We start from the raw sequence: 14878 nt of genomic DNA, 5'->3' as shown, positions 1-14878 counted from the left end.
CTGTGCAAGAATGCATCTTGGGGAGGTAGCCATTATTTTGTCTCCTTTGTTGATGACTTCTCTAGAAGAATATGGGTGTACACCATGAAGCGTAAAGATGAAGTCTTGAAGATATTCCTGAAGTGGAAAAAGATGATTGAAATGCAAAGCGGTCGAAAGATCAAGACTCTCAGATCAGACAATGGTGGTGAATATAAGTCTGATCCTTTCTTGAAAGTTTGTCAAGATGAGGGTATTGTGAGGCACTTCACGGTTAGGGAGACACCGCAACAGAATGGGGTGGCGGAGCGCATGAACCGTACTTTGCTTGAGAAAGTTCGGTGTATGTTGTCTAATGTTGGTTTAGGCAAGGCGTTTTGGGCTGAGGCGATTACTTATGCAAGCCATCTCATTAATCGGTTGCCTGCTGCTGCGAATGAGGGCAAAACGCCCATGGAGGTATGGTCTGGTAAACCTTGTACTGATTACAAGTATTTACACATATTTGGTTGTCCTGCTTACTATCATGTCGGGGAAAGCAAGTTAGATCCAAGAGCAAAGAAGGCTCTATTTATGGGATTTAGCACTGGCGTGAAGGGATACCGACTTTGGTGTCCAGATGAGAAGAAAATTGTTGTAAGCAGAGATGTGACTTTTGATGAGGCTGCTATGGTAAATCAGAACAAGCATGAAGGTGAAATTGAAGCAACTAAGACCATGAGTAGTTCAAAGCAGGTGGAGTTACTGAAAACTCCAGTTGTTCCAGTAAGGTCTGATATTACAGACACTAGTCCTACAGTTGATTCTGATGAAGAGGACGAGGATGATGAAGAGGAGGCACCTACCCAAAGAGCCTCCACAGCAACAAGATTCTATTGCAACCAGAAGATCGAGAAGGGAAATTCGAAAGCCTGCTCGGGTTACTGATATTGTGGCATATGCACTTCCCGTTATTGAAGATGATATTCCATCCGCCTACAAAGAAGCTGTCAGAAGTTCAGAGGGCGTGGAGTGGAAGAAATCTATGGATGAGGAGATGAAGTCTCTTCATAAAAATGAGACTTGGGAGCTGGTTCAGTTACCAAAGGGGAAGAAAGCAATTGGTTGCAAATGGGTTTATGCCAAGAAGATGGAATCTTTGGGAAAGGACAATGTGAGATTCAAAGCCAGATTAGTAGCTAAAGGATATGCTAAGAAGGAAGGCATTGACTACAATGAGGTATTTTCTCCTGTAGTAAAACATTCCTCTATTCGTATTTTGTTGGCTTTGGTTGCACAGTTTGACCTTGAGTTGGCTCAACTTGATGTCAAGACTGCATTCTTACATGGTGATTTGGAGGAAGAAATTTATATGTCTCAGCCAGAAGGTTTTAAGGTTGCTGGAAAAGAAAATTGGGTTTGCAAATTGCAAAAATCATTGTACGGCTTGAAGCAGTCTCCAAGACAATGGTATAAGCGATTTGATCGGTTTATGATCGGGCAGAAGTACACAAGAAGTCATTATGACCATTGTGTATACTTTCGCAAACTACAAGATGGAACCTTCATCTATCTGCTTTTATATGTTGATGATATGCTTATAGCATGTAAAAGCAAAGTGGAGATTGAAAGGTTGAAGACTCAACTGAGTAATGAATTTGAGATGAAGGACTTAGGAGAAGCTTGGAAGATACTGGGTATGGAAATTGAAAGAGATAGAGCGAAGGGCAAGATTAGTCTGTGTCAAAAGCAGTATTTGAAGAAGGTACTACAGCGTTTCGGGATGAATGAAAATTCAAAACCGGTTAGTACACCTCTTGCCCCTCATTTCAAACTTAGTGCTTCTATGTCTCCTAAAACTGGTGAAGAGAGTCATTACATGGCTCAAATTCCATATGCAAGTGTTGTTGGTAGTTTGATGTATGCTATGGTGTGTACGAGGCCTGATATTTCACAAGCTGTTAGTATTGTCAGTAGATATATGCATAATCCAGGAAAAGGGCATTGGCAAGCTGTGAAATGGATTCTACGGTATATTCTGGGTATTGTGGATGTTGGTTTATTGTTTCAGCATGATAAAGTTACTGGTCAATGTGTTGTTGGATATGTGGATTCTGATTACGCAGGTGATTTGGACAAGCGTAGGTCCACTACAGGTTTTGTATTCACTATTGCTGGAGGTCCAGTGAGTTGGAGGTCGATTCTGCAATCTACAGTTGCTTTGTCGACTACGGAGGCTGAATACATGGCGGTAACAGAAGCTATAAAGGAAGCCATCTGGCTTCAAGGATTGCTTGATGACTTGGGGGTTGAACAAGACCATGTGGATGTTCATTGTGACAGTCAGAGTGCTATTTATTTAGCAAAGAATCAAGTTCATCATGCACGTACAAAACACATTGACGTGAGGTTCCATTTTGTTCGTGAGATTATTGACGAGGGAAATATTCTTCTTCAGAAGATTGGGTACCGCTGAGAATCCTGCGGATATGTTGACAAAGCCAGTTTCGTTGCTCAAGTTTAAGCATTGCTTAGACTTAATTGGCATTTGTAAAGTTTGTTGATTGCCCCATGGGGGATTGGGAGACGACCATTGAGAGTGTTGCTTCGAGGTTTTGAGCCAAGGTGGAGATTGTTGATGATTGGCTCAAAAATAGTCAAAAGCAAAACTGCTTTCGGCTGGCAGACATCTTGCGGTGCTCTCGTCTAGCAGACAAATTGGAGACAAATTAATGGCTAGCATTGATGGCTTACTTTTACCTTTTGACTTGTGTGTTTTGCTTTTGCCGTTGGGTGGTTGAAGAGCAAATGTTTGGCTTATAAAAGGGAACATGCATTTGGGAAAAATAGAAGAGCGGAAAAGCACCGAGAGTTGATGAGAGAAGAAAAAAATTGGGAGAGAGGAAAATAATAGTTTGGGCAACTAAGTTTTTGTTGCTACTGTTGGTTATTTTTCCCTCTCTAAATTGTACTCAATTTGTATCCCCTTTATATTCTTGAGTGTGTGAGCTTGGGTATATTTGGGGCTTGGGTTTTTTGAGTGGTTAAACACTATTGTATTCTCTCATTGATTATAGTGGAATACTCCGTCGTCTCCAAACTGGATGTAGGCAAGTTGCCGAACAGTATAAATCTTGGTGTTGTTCTTGTTGATTATTTTGTTCAATTTTTCTCCTGCCTGTTGTTATTTATTTTTCACTCGCAGTTGGTTGACGCTTCCGCACAACAGAGAAATATCGTTAGACTAATAGCTAGTTGGTGTCGTTTACAATAATCGCTTAATTAGTTTTTAACGATAACTCTACTCATCAGCTATGCCGTGGAGGCACTGCAACTGCTAAATTTCTGGACATCTGTTTATCAGCGGAATTATATCAATTAACAGTTAACCATAATGGAACATATGGGAGAACATAATTAAAAGGGGAGATACTAATTAGTGGGTCATAAGGCTCATAACATCCGCAAAAGCAAGTTGTTAATGATTAGTCATTCACTATAATACTTTAGAAAATCATAAATGTCAAATTTGACATCGACTGGTGTAATAACTTGTGATGGGACGTTAATCATGTTTATAGGGAATATTGTCGCCTTTGGATGAATTGTTCTCTTCTTCTTTTTTACGCTCTGTTTTTTTTTTTTTGGTCAAAGTTAGGAAAGGAGAGAGTAATTTTCTCACACACACTTCCAAGATAGCATGAAATTTCGAACATGAAATTATTAGTCTACAAAATTGAGGCCATCTTCCACCATGTCGGTATAAATTTTTCTCTTCTTTGGGGAGGCTTTTGCGAAAAGCAAGTTTAGTCTAAAAATGCTGCTCAACATACTATACATGCAAAGGCATAGCGACAAAACGTGATATCATGTATAGTCTATACTTGCACCACCTCCTTCCTATTTCATGGTTCCGGTTCTCTTGGTTTTTGACGGATTTGAGTGGTTTTGGGGTTATGGTTCTGTGGCTGACAAGTTTGTCTGTTGTTTGTTGTTCAATTGGGCACGTTGCTGTTTTATTTCAATTTTTGTAGAATTTTTAACTTTTGTTTATCTGTTGGTATCATTACCTGGGACAATCTTGATGTTCTTGTTCATGTGACATCACAGATTAGTTGTTCTGTTGTACTTCCTTACTGGGTTGCTTATTTTGTAATTATGTACTCTCTCCGTTTTGAGTGGATTTCCTGTTTTTATTAAATATCAACTTTCGAACCAAAAAAAAAGAAAAAAAAAAAAAGAAATGCTTCATAGACGGCATGGAGACAAAACGTGAACAATTAGGTTAGCTAGAGACACAAAAGTAAATTTTAAATTCCAACTGATATGGTAGTGACAAGGAGTAATGAATACGTGTGAAGAGATAATCCATCCATGGTTAATTTCTCAAAAGGAAATTATGGGAAAAAAGAGATGCATATCATATGCATGATTTTTGTGATTGCACTTGATTACTTTTTCTTTCGTATTTTTTATTAACATTGATCTACCGAAGAGAGCGAAATACTGATTTTAATTTACGAAATGTTGAATTTTTATTAGACATATGTAGAGTGGAATCAGAAATTTTCACACGACTAGGTTATCATCTTTTTCATTTGTCTATTATGTGTTGGTGGCTGAGTGGTTTTGTGCAAGGAGTTATTCGAGTGCAGTGGACCAATTCTTGTACAGATGGAATGAGCTAATTTTCTTTTAGCACTAAATTAGCACTACATTGTTCTATTTTCAACAATGTGCACAGGGGTGGCTCAAAGTGATTACAGGAGGAGTGAAAAATCAAACACAATACCTCCAATGCATAACTTGCGAGTATTGAATGATTTCGTTAACTTCAATGGATTGAATTGGTCATGAGTCCTAAATATATATTACCCATACACAAGTTATGTGCAGAAGTAGTCAAAATATTATCTAGATATGAATTTTTCTCAAGTAACTTATAACTCAAGTGGGTTAAGAATATTTACTCTTGCACCCGATATTATAGATTTAATTCCTCTCTCCTCAATATCGCTTGTATCAAAAGATATGAATTTTCCTCAATATTACAGCATATACATAAGACAGAACATAGGGAAATTAAGTTGAACGTTGACTAAGTACTGTTTTCCTTGAGAGAAAGCGCAGAGAAATAGATAGAGAGAAAGCTTATCCAACAAAACACTGGATTTTTCTCATTAACATAACAATGATTCCATATTACACTTATACAAGGAATGCAGCTAAGAAAGAAAAATATAAATAAATCATCACCAAGATGTCTAAAATGGATGCACGTGACTAGCACGCATCCCTTAGACCACTTCAAAAAGTAACTAGAGAAAACAAGAAACTAAAACAAAGATGAGGTTTCGTAAGGGAAAGAAAATATATAAGAAGGTACATAGCTAATGTTAAGATGATAAGGGATAAGCATGTCCAGCTTGAATTAAGAGAAGCCGAGATCATTCCAAAACTAAATTATGGGTTCAGAATGAATTTGATTAAGAAAGCTTTTCTGAGAGGACAAATATGGTCCCATATTAGATATTTTACGGTCTCATAAAATATCTATTTTTTTAATACAAATAATATTAGAGGAGAGTGAATTTGAACACAGGACCTCGGGTATGAAGGAAGTTGATCATTAAGAAATAACACTCAGAAATTTCTCAAAGATTTCTCTCTCAATTCTCTCTTAGCTCAAGTTCTAAATTCCTTCTTCTTCTTCATTATGTCAAAGCTTCTTTTGTTAACAGCGTATTGTGGTACGTAACTGTTCTTAATCACTTGAGTTACAAATTTCTTAGTGCATAAAATATCTATTAGACATCGAATAACTGATCTAAATCTTTGTTGAGTTTGAATATTATGACTTGCACGTTTTCACCATGCAAACGTAGATGTATTTAGTGGAGGCTTTTTGTTTACATTTTAGCAAAGCAAAATGATTAAGGACGAGGAGGTTGCTTCTCAAAGCACATGTTTTGTTTGTGCATCCTCAATCTCTAATTGGTGCAATGAACTGTAATGAGTTTTGTAATTGAAAGTTGTAAGAAGCCATCGATGGCTTACCAGAAACAAAGCACTCAATTAAACCTTTGTGGTCCTTACCCTCTCATGAGTGCACCCCAAGTTACTATTTCCAGCACATTTCTTAATTGGGGTATTAGCTTTTATGACAAAACAGACAGGATCTCTATTGGATTCTTGTTGTCTTTCAGGTGTACTCAGGTAGATACACATGGAATAGTATCGATAGATATATCCCAATTTAAAAAAACACAAGTGAGTTCATGTTTCCCTTGATGTTTCCCAAATGGTTATTGTACTTGTGGGTTTCCTCTAATTTTGGAAAAACATATTATTATAAAATCAAATTCATGTTTAGGAGCGTCTTCAGTATAATAGCTATAACTACTTTTACGTCATATTTCATTTAAATTTGTGAGGATTGAAGAAATGTTTCATATTAAAAAATTAATAATTTTTTGCTTATAAGAAGTTGAATTAGTCCTCCTATGCGGAACCTCATGGTATTAGAGCAAGGTTTGCTCTCGTGTGAAGTCCAGCGGCTTCATGTACTCCATGTTTTAGAATTATAACTAACTTACACTAGCTAGCTATCTGGCAAATTAATGCGTGTGTAAGAGAAAAGATTGAATTAGTTTAACTATAAACATGGTTGACTTTGGCCAGAGAATACAATTATCGTTGTCGGTGTTTTATACATGGAATAATGATATACTCTTACTACATTTGTATACTACATTCTTGTACCACCTTATATGGCATATGAGATGGACAACCACATCAACTAAAACACTTAACATTTCTTCTATGATTTATTGATACTTTTGAATTGATGCGGATGTCCACTTCATCATCCACATAACGTTGTATGAGAATGTGACATACAAATGCGGTAAAAGTAGCATTATTTTTATATATGATTAGTTTATGTAATGCTATTTTACGGATGGAATTTACGAATATTATATATATTGGTGCAATGATTATGTTATTATAAAATCTAAATGTGTTACCGATTGGCCTTTTGTCATGCGTATGTCACACAGTAATCTCACTCACACACTAATTAATTAATCAATTAATTGACTCTCTCCATTTCGGATTGAAAATAGGAAATGAATATTGTATGTCTTGTGTGATTATAAACAATTATATATATATATATATATTAAAATATGCATACTTAAACTTGTGCGTGAAGGGGCCGTGTATATAAAAATCCGGAGCTGAGAACTCTTGAGGAAGAGTGGGTTGCAGGGGTAAGATGGGCCATCGCTGCTGTGGCAAACAGAAGGTCAAGAGAGGTCTATGGTCACCTGAAGAAGATGAGAAGCTCATCAAACACATCACCACCCGCGGCCATGGCAGTTGGAGTTCTGTCCCAAAACATGCAGGTATACAAGATCTCTTAATTATTTGTTTGTGTGGCATTGAGTGAGAAAGAAAGGCCGGGGTTCAAGGAAAATGTTTTATCATCAGACTGTCTAGCTACGCGTAGCTGAGATTCACAGTTTGACGATATAAGCAATCGTATGTTAACGTAAGCGTTTGTGTATGTGATTAAATATTTTTATGTCCTGGTAGGCTTGCAGAGATGTGGCAAGAGTTGCAGGTTGAGGTGGATAAACTATTTGAGACCAGAACTGAAAAGGGGCTCCTTTACTCCTGAGGAAGAACAGATTATCATTGATGTTCACAGAATTTTAGGCAACAGGTAAGGAATTTCCTGTGATGTGAGATGTTGGGAAAAGCAAGATTTCATGGAAATTTTGCTTAATTTGGTTAATTTTGGTTAATGTGGCAGATGGGCTCAGATAGCCAAGCACCTCCCTGGAAGGACAGACAATGAGGTGAAGAATTTCTGGAATTCATGCATTAAGAAAAAGCTCATGTCACAAGGTTTGGACCCAAAAACCCATAACTTGATCTCTTCTCATCAGAGATCTTCTAATAAGATTGGAGGCAGCAGCAGACCACAACCCCATGACCGACAGAAACCCATTTCAGTAAATTTCACTACTGTGAATTCACAGAAGAAAAATTGTTCAGCAGAATTAAACTCGTCATCATCACCTATAGTAACATTGTACAATGCTCAACAACCTCCAATGGTCCAAACCATGGCCACACCACCCACTCATCAATATCATGACGATCAGAACCCTAATGCTGCTTGGACTAGTGTTAAGGATCCTACCTTCCATGAACCATCTGCAGAAAACATTTCCTCATCATCATCTTCCTCAATGAACCTATCAGTGTTTGGGCTCTTGGATAATAGTAATTGCCTCTATGCTGCTGGTGCTCAGCCCTTTGAGGCCCCAAGAATATTATTAGAAGGAGAGCAATCGAAGGGATCAGAAGAAGTACTGCAGCAAGAAAAGGAAAACCTCTTGGAGATGGAAATGATCAAGGCTATTGATCAGGACATGGATGCTTCATTGATGGAGAGCTCTAGCTTTGACTTTAGCTTTTTGGAGTCTACACTTATGTCTACAGGAGTAACATCTCATGATCTGAACTCTATGGCTGATTTTGCATGGAACTATTAGACTTTCTGTGTGTGTATATAGAACTCAGTTAAATAATTTTTCTTACTTTAGCTTGGTTCTTTTTGGATATCATACATAGCTTGACTGTTTTGAAATAATTTTATCAAAAAAGAGAAAGGTAATCAAATAGAGCTTGACTATTTATGTTATGATGTTTTTAAAAAGACTAAAGGTGCCCTTCCATAATGTGACCTTCCCCTTTTTATTGTCATTGGAGAATGCCTCTTTTCAAACAATTCAGTCCAATACCAGTGTAGTTAGTGAGTAGTGCTGAGTGAGTGGTGTGGCACCGTTGGCAATTGATTTCATGAACCCTCAAATTAATCAAACAACATTGTAAAATCCTCTACATTCACTAATTACACTCTCCCGGAAATGAAATCGTCGTATATTAGCGAATTCCCCGCAAATCGTACTTTAAAAAAACATTGTATATATAGAACACTCAAATCAAACCTCTAAACTACAATTATGTGATTTTAGTTTTTAATATATTTTTTGAAAGATCCTATAGTTAGGTTGCCTCATCAAAAAAGCAAAAATAAAATAAAAAAAGTTAGGCACACAACAAAATGTAGGTTACTATTTCAGTTTCTAGGACCAAATTAATATCACTTGGGTTGGGCCTCCTATTCTCGTGCTTATGAGATCGTTAATCGTAATTGGAGCCAAATTAGGCTTTGACAACACAAATACTCATCCCATATGCCGGGCCTACTCAACACATGTACGTACATTGCGTCTGTAGCCCATGGCCACGTCACAACCATCAAACAATTGCTTCATAAGAAAATAAAAAATAAAATTTCTGAAGTGAGTTCCTATTATATATAGTGGTAGGTGTAATCTGTATTTGAAAAAATAATCCCGTTGTTTTAGTTAGTTTCATGTACATTTTTAACGCGATTCTTTAACCTTTGAAATCTACAGTGGTTGTTTAATATTGTATCATAACCCCGATGTCAGGAGATCCGAACTCGAAACCTCCCAATCCATACCCAAAACTATCTGTTGAATATTATTTCTCCTGTCTTTATGTTGTGTGTAAGTTTAATCCACAGTATAGTAAGCCATTTGGAAAGGTGTGGGATCTCTGGTGTGAGCTACTCCCAAGTCTCCCAAGTCTCTTATATGTGCACATACTATTTACCAATCCAGGATAGAACACCAAAGACACTGCCACAATAAATTTAAAAAATAATAATAACAGTGTTACAATATAATCAGCGTATCCATTTCCCTTCCCAAAATTGACTTAAAATGAATCAACACCAACATGCAAAAAGGGGGGAATCAAAATTACAAGGAACATTATAAAAGAAAATATATATATATAAATGTTTGCTTTGACTCCTCATTCTCTTGTGTGGTACATTATATATAGATAGCGCCTTATCATGATCATCTCATTGCTGTCAACATATAATCCACCACTTCTGATTATTAGTAATAAATTTAGCCAAACACAATTCTAAATTCTACCTTTGTGTGTGAATGAATTCTAGTATTTGAAAATATGTGAGTGTACGTCAGGGTAGTACTTATAATTCTTGCATGGGGAGGGCAGCAGAGTTGTCTTGAGAGGAACATAAAGAGAAGATTTCTTCAAATGTTCCATTCATGTAATCCTTGAATTTGTCATACGACATGTAGTCGTCGATGATTTCAGGCTTCGATGCATTCGTCTCTGCAGCTAAATTGATCTGCGGGAAGTCTTCAAGTTCTAAGGGTGGGTAAGGAAATTGATAGTTATTCAATAAGCTTTCATTGTGTGGTATATATGTTTCCTGCATAAATTGGCAGATGGATACAACGAATTAATATTGATCACAATCATAACCAAGATAATCAAGATGCAAATTATATGTGAGGCAAAATTCAAATAAGCTTACATGACTAGTTCTATATGTTGGTGCATGAAACAGTACAAGAACAAGATATTCATGTGTATGATACTTAGAAAACAGGAAAACAAGAAAAAGGGATACTTGTTTAGACTCAAATGATTGAAGATTGAATATGAGAAATTATTGGAAAATGAATATTCTTTCATTGCTTATTTTTCGGGGTAAATTATTGAACCGATTGTTTTTGTTTTCCAAAAAAAATAAAAAATAAAAAATAAAAAAAATAAAAAAAAAAGAAGAAGAAGAAGAAAAAGAGAATGGTTCAAATTGTTAGGGAGATTTAAAGTCATTGGGGATAGAGCTAGAAGTTTTTGAAGGAACACTCTGAGGAAAATGGGGAAGAAAGATGTTTGAGTCAGTCAAAAGAAGTTATAGAAGATGATGAAGAAAGCTCATTTGAGTCAGTCTACTACAAAAGATTTTTTGAACGAAGCTTTAGCAAAAGCTATATGTAACTCATTACTTATAACTTTTGTTACTTTAAGATCAAAAGAAAGCTCCAAGGCCTTGTTTTGTGGGCCACTTCCAACCAATCATGGTATTGTTTGCGCGTGTTTAAATGCGTCCATGATGCATAAAATGATTTACGTATTTCCAGCTTGATCTCAAAATTCTATGTGGTGTGAACATGAAGCCTTAAAGCAGCTAGCTATATACAAAAGTAGAATATTGCCCAAAAATGTTGCCTTGGCAAAGGAGGCAATCAAATCATGAAGATTTTGGTTTTGAAAAGACTTTAAAAAAGCATAGTATTTTGCTAAATAAGGGCAATGTTTTCTTACCAATGTTGTCAAATCGTTAATCTGAATTGTTAATCATGTGGGCTTTTATTTTATTGTATGTTCAAAATTAATGATTTAATACCATAATGTTCGATTGTTCGGTAAGAAAGTACGTAGTAACCCAGTTCCTAATTAATGCAATCAATGTACTAATAATTCCTATGAGTGTCTAACATAGGGCCTAGTCTAAATGTACTGTGCTAAGAAAATTAAATTGTTTTAAACTGTATATGCAATACTTGTACAAACCTGATCAATTAGATTTGAGGAGCAGTGAACACCAAAAGAGAGATCAGCAGAACTGTTTGCTTCATCAGAGGCAAATGGAGCTTGAAAATCATCTCCCATGCCATTTTCAGTTGGTGTCCCTTGAGTGAGATCTGAAGAAGAAGTGTCAGAGAGAAATTTGGGATAATCATGATTGGAATAATTCTCATCTTGATCAGTCTCAATCCCTCTTGAAGCTGTCTCATTAATCCCACTATTGTCTTCCATTAATAACTGTTCATTACTGGAGACCCAAACTGAATCATTCTCTGCATTATCAATCCCAATTGGCTTCTCTTCTTTGTTGTTCTTGGGCATTTGTATTGTTTTCTTGAAAACGCGGCACAATGCGTAAGAGTCCTGTGATTTAGAAAATTCAGTTTTTGTTAACATGGCATGTTAAAATTACATATGCATGTATATGTAAGAAACACACAAATTACAAAGACTGTAATTGAAAAGCAAGTCCACGAGAAAGAAGAGGGGGAAAAGAACAGAAAAAAACAAAAAAATAAAATAAAATTATATATATATATATATATATATGATGATGCTAAAGACTAGAAAAAGATACTAGCAAGTACGCCTAAAGTGTAGGCCGAAGAGTCTTTAATCATCATGTTGATAAGCTATTTCCTTTAAAAGGACAAAAAAAATGTTAAAGGAAGAAAAAGAACAAAGACTGATGAGATTTGCTTTATTTGAGTCCATAGACATATATATTTTGTACAAAAGATGGTGTAAACTGTAACTCATATAGAGTCATATGTGTTGCTAGCTTACAACTATTGACTAATTAAAATGCATCTTGGGAAGTTTCCTACATCATATGCATATACATCTTAATTAATTTAAGTATAGATATATGTCATTAATTGAATATTTATCTTTCTTCCCAAACCCTATTTTTTTTCTCTTGGAAATTTCATCAAACCCTGAAGACTCTCTCTCTCTCTCTCTCTCTCTCTCTCTCTCTCTCTCACTTAGATCGACATCCAATGTCGGTGAATTCAACCAGCTAGCCCAGCTAGCCCATATATTAGCAGGTTTTCATAAGATTTTAACTCCATAACTTCATATTTATTTACCAATTTTTAAGGAAAGGAAGAAAAAGGGAAGAGGAGGGAATTAGATGCATGGTAAAATCGATGATCAACTACAAGTATTACAAGCTTATATGTATATACCTTTAGAGATGATGATGCATTGCCACACACAGAGTCAACCAGCCGGTACTCATGCATAACCCAGTTGGTTCTAATGCCGTGGGGGGCTCTGCCTCTATAATACACCAATGTCTTCTTCATCCCAACAGCACGCCGTTGACTGTTCACCGCCCGGTCTTTTCCGGTGGCTTTCCAGTACCCAGCTCGAGTTGCCCGATTCGTTCTTGACCCGTTTGGGTACTTCCTATCCCTTGGGCTGTAGAAGTACCACTCCATGTCTTTGCTCGGCAAAAATGACTTATCTGAAGCAAACAAATCAAATATGTCAAAACACTATGCATAGTTAGAGAATATAAAACATTTAAGGTATTGATGTACAAGTCTATGACCATGATTAATATCACCATAGAATTATTTAGATGATGCACTAAACCAAAAATTACTTACCTGGCAAATCCCAGGGTTCACATTTGTAGAGGTCGACTTCTGGGATTATTTCTAGCTCAATGGTGAGGCCATTGATTTTTCTATCTAGATAGTAAGCAACAAGTTCTTCATCTGTTGGGTGAAATCTGAATCCAGGAGGAAGGCTCATGGGTGCCATTGTGCTCTCTGAGAGTAAGAAAGATGAAGCTAAGAAAAGAAAGAATGAGAGAGAGAGAGAGAGAGAGAGAGAGAGAGAGAGAGAGAGAGAGAGAGCAAAACACTGGACCTTGAACTAAACTGGCTTGTACGACAATGGACTATATAGGCCACTGTTGGCATCAAACCTATAAACTATTTGCCCTTAGATTTACAATGTATTACTTATCCTTGTGTTCCCATGATTGATAAAAAGAGAGAGTGGTATGTATCGTAAATAAGATTGGAAATGGGGTTGAAAATAGAGGGAATATTGGGATGGTGATGTTTGGATCTTTGGCTTTTAAAGAGATTCTATGTGTAAGGTTTTGTGTGAAAACCCAGAGGGAAGGATAAGAAGCTTCCCTGCTTTTGTCTGCTCACAACACAAACTAACAAAAAACAGAGGGCCTCTCAAAAGGCTGTGTGGGCCACTCAACCGTCCATTGCCTACAACACGCAATACTATGCCCTAACCTCCTACTATTTTAATCAATCTTGCAATCCAAAATCCTATTATAAACATTGCTCTATCGACATTTATACATACAATATTTGATGTATTGTACTATTGAATACTTTATTTAGTAAGGTTATCATTTGTGTCTGCTTTTTACAGTGTGTTTGAACCAAGAAATTTAAAAGTATTATGAAATTCATAAATAATGGAATTTAAAATGACGAAAATGAATGTTTTAGAATTTGTAACGTTTTTTGTTGGCTATTGGATTTAAACATGAAATTTAACGTTTATGATTTTGAAATTTTAGAATTTTAATGATCACTATTTAGAAAGAATTTTATGATCTCGTCGTTTTTTTTAATCAAAACACGGAAATTGGTTTATATTAAAATTCCAAATTTATTTTCCTAATCTAAATGCACCGTTAATGTATTTTGCAATCTCATCGTTAATATTCTTGGCATACCATTTGAAGGCGAACAAGGTATAGATTAGGTCTACATTATGAACATTTGGGATATTGGATTAGGTCTTAGATGAGGTCTCTTGAGATCACAAACGTAGGCTGTCTTTATGTTCGAACTATTTCCCTATGTAATAAAAGTATTTGGTTAAGCTGATCAAAGGATAGCAAGAGGGATCCAACAACAAAAATAAAAGGGGGAAGCTTCCAATTTAAAGCTATTATTAGTACTTACCTACTATAATAGGATAAGCTTTTCATGCTTTATGTCATTATATGTGTCTGTTCTCGTTATTTAAAATGCAATTTTACTAATCCAAATTTTTTTATCTAGTTATAGACTGATTAATAAACTGCGCGGCATGACCATTTACGGTATGCCTAGTGTGCACAGTGAATATCTATTTACAGCGTGCATTGCTTGGCGTAAAAGCATGATTTGTTGGATTGTTTAAAAGTATATATGTATAGGGCAATGTTATCTTACCAATTGATGATATCCTAGATTCAGACAAGAAACAAACCTAGAGTCTTCCTTGAAACTAAAGCTATGAACAATGCATGTATAGGTAGTTTTAGTATAACATACGATTGATGATGATCTACTTTTTCCAGAAGGTGGGGTTTGTAATGAATTAATACAATGTTTTAGCCACAAAAAGAAAAGAAAAAAGAAGAACAGTG

General features: G+C 36.0%; 2 protein-coding genes across 2 annotated transcripts; one reads left to right on the top strand and one right to left on the bottom strand.

Annotated features, from left to right (window-relative positions):
- Positions 1 to 7237: 7237 nt before the first annotated feature.
- On the top strand, positions 7238 to 8525 carry LOC117625217 (myb-related protein 330-like). The gene is made up of 3 exons (XM_034356826.1): positions 7238 to 7367; positions 7558 to 7687; positions 7778 to 8525. The coding sequence occupies exons 1-3, from the start codon at positions 7238 to 7240 to the stop codon at positions 8523 to 8525; spliced, it is 1008 nt and encodes a 335-aa protein (XP_034212717.1).
- Positions 8526 to 9796: 1271 nt separating this feature from the next.
- On the bottom strand, positions 9797 to 13318 carry LOC117625874 (NAC domain-containing protein 86). Its single transcript, XM_034357462.1, has 4 exons — positions 13095 to 13318; positions 12669 to 12949; positions 11464 to 11841; positions 9797 to 10312 (listed from the first exon to the last, which is right to left on the bottom strand). The coding sequence occupies exons 1-4, from the start codon at positions 13249 to 13251 to the stop codon at positions 10067 to 10069; spliced, it is 1062 nt and encodes a 353-aa protein (XP_034213353.1). The 5' UTR covers positions 13252 to 13318; the 3' UTR covers positions 9797 to 10066.
- Between the last annotated feature and the right edge of the window lie 1560 nt (positions 13319 to 14878).

This window comes from Prunus dulcis, chromosome 4 (genome assembly GCF_902201215.1).
Source record: "Prunus dulcis chromosome 4, ALMONDv2, whole genome shotgun sequence".
Lineage (NCBI taxonomy): Eukaryota > Viridiplantae > Streptophyta > Magnoliopsida > Rosales > Rosaceae > Prunus > Prunus dulcis.
Note: the sequence above shows the minus strand (reverse complement) of the source record. Positions and strands in the feature narration are given on the sequence as shown.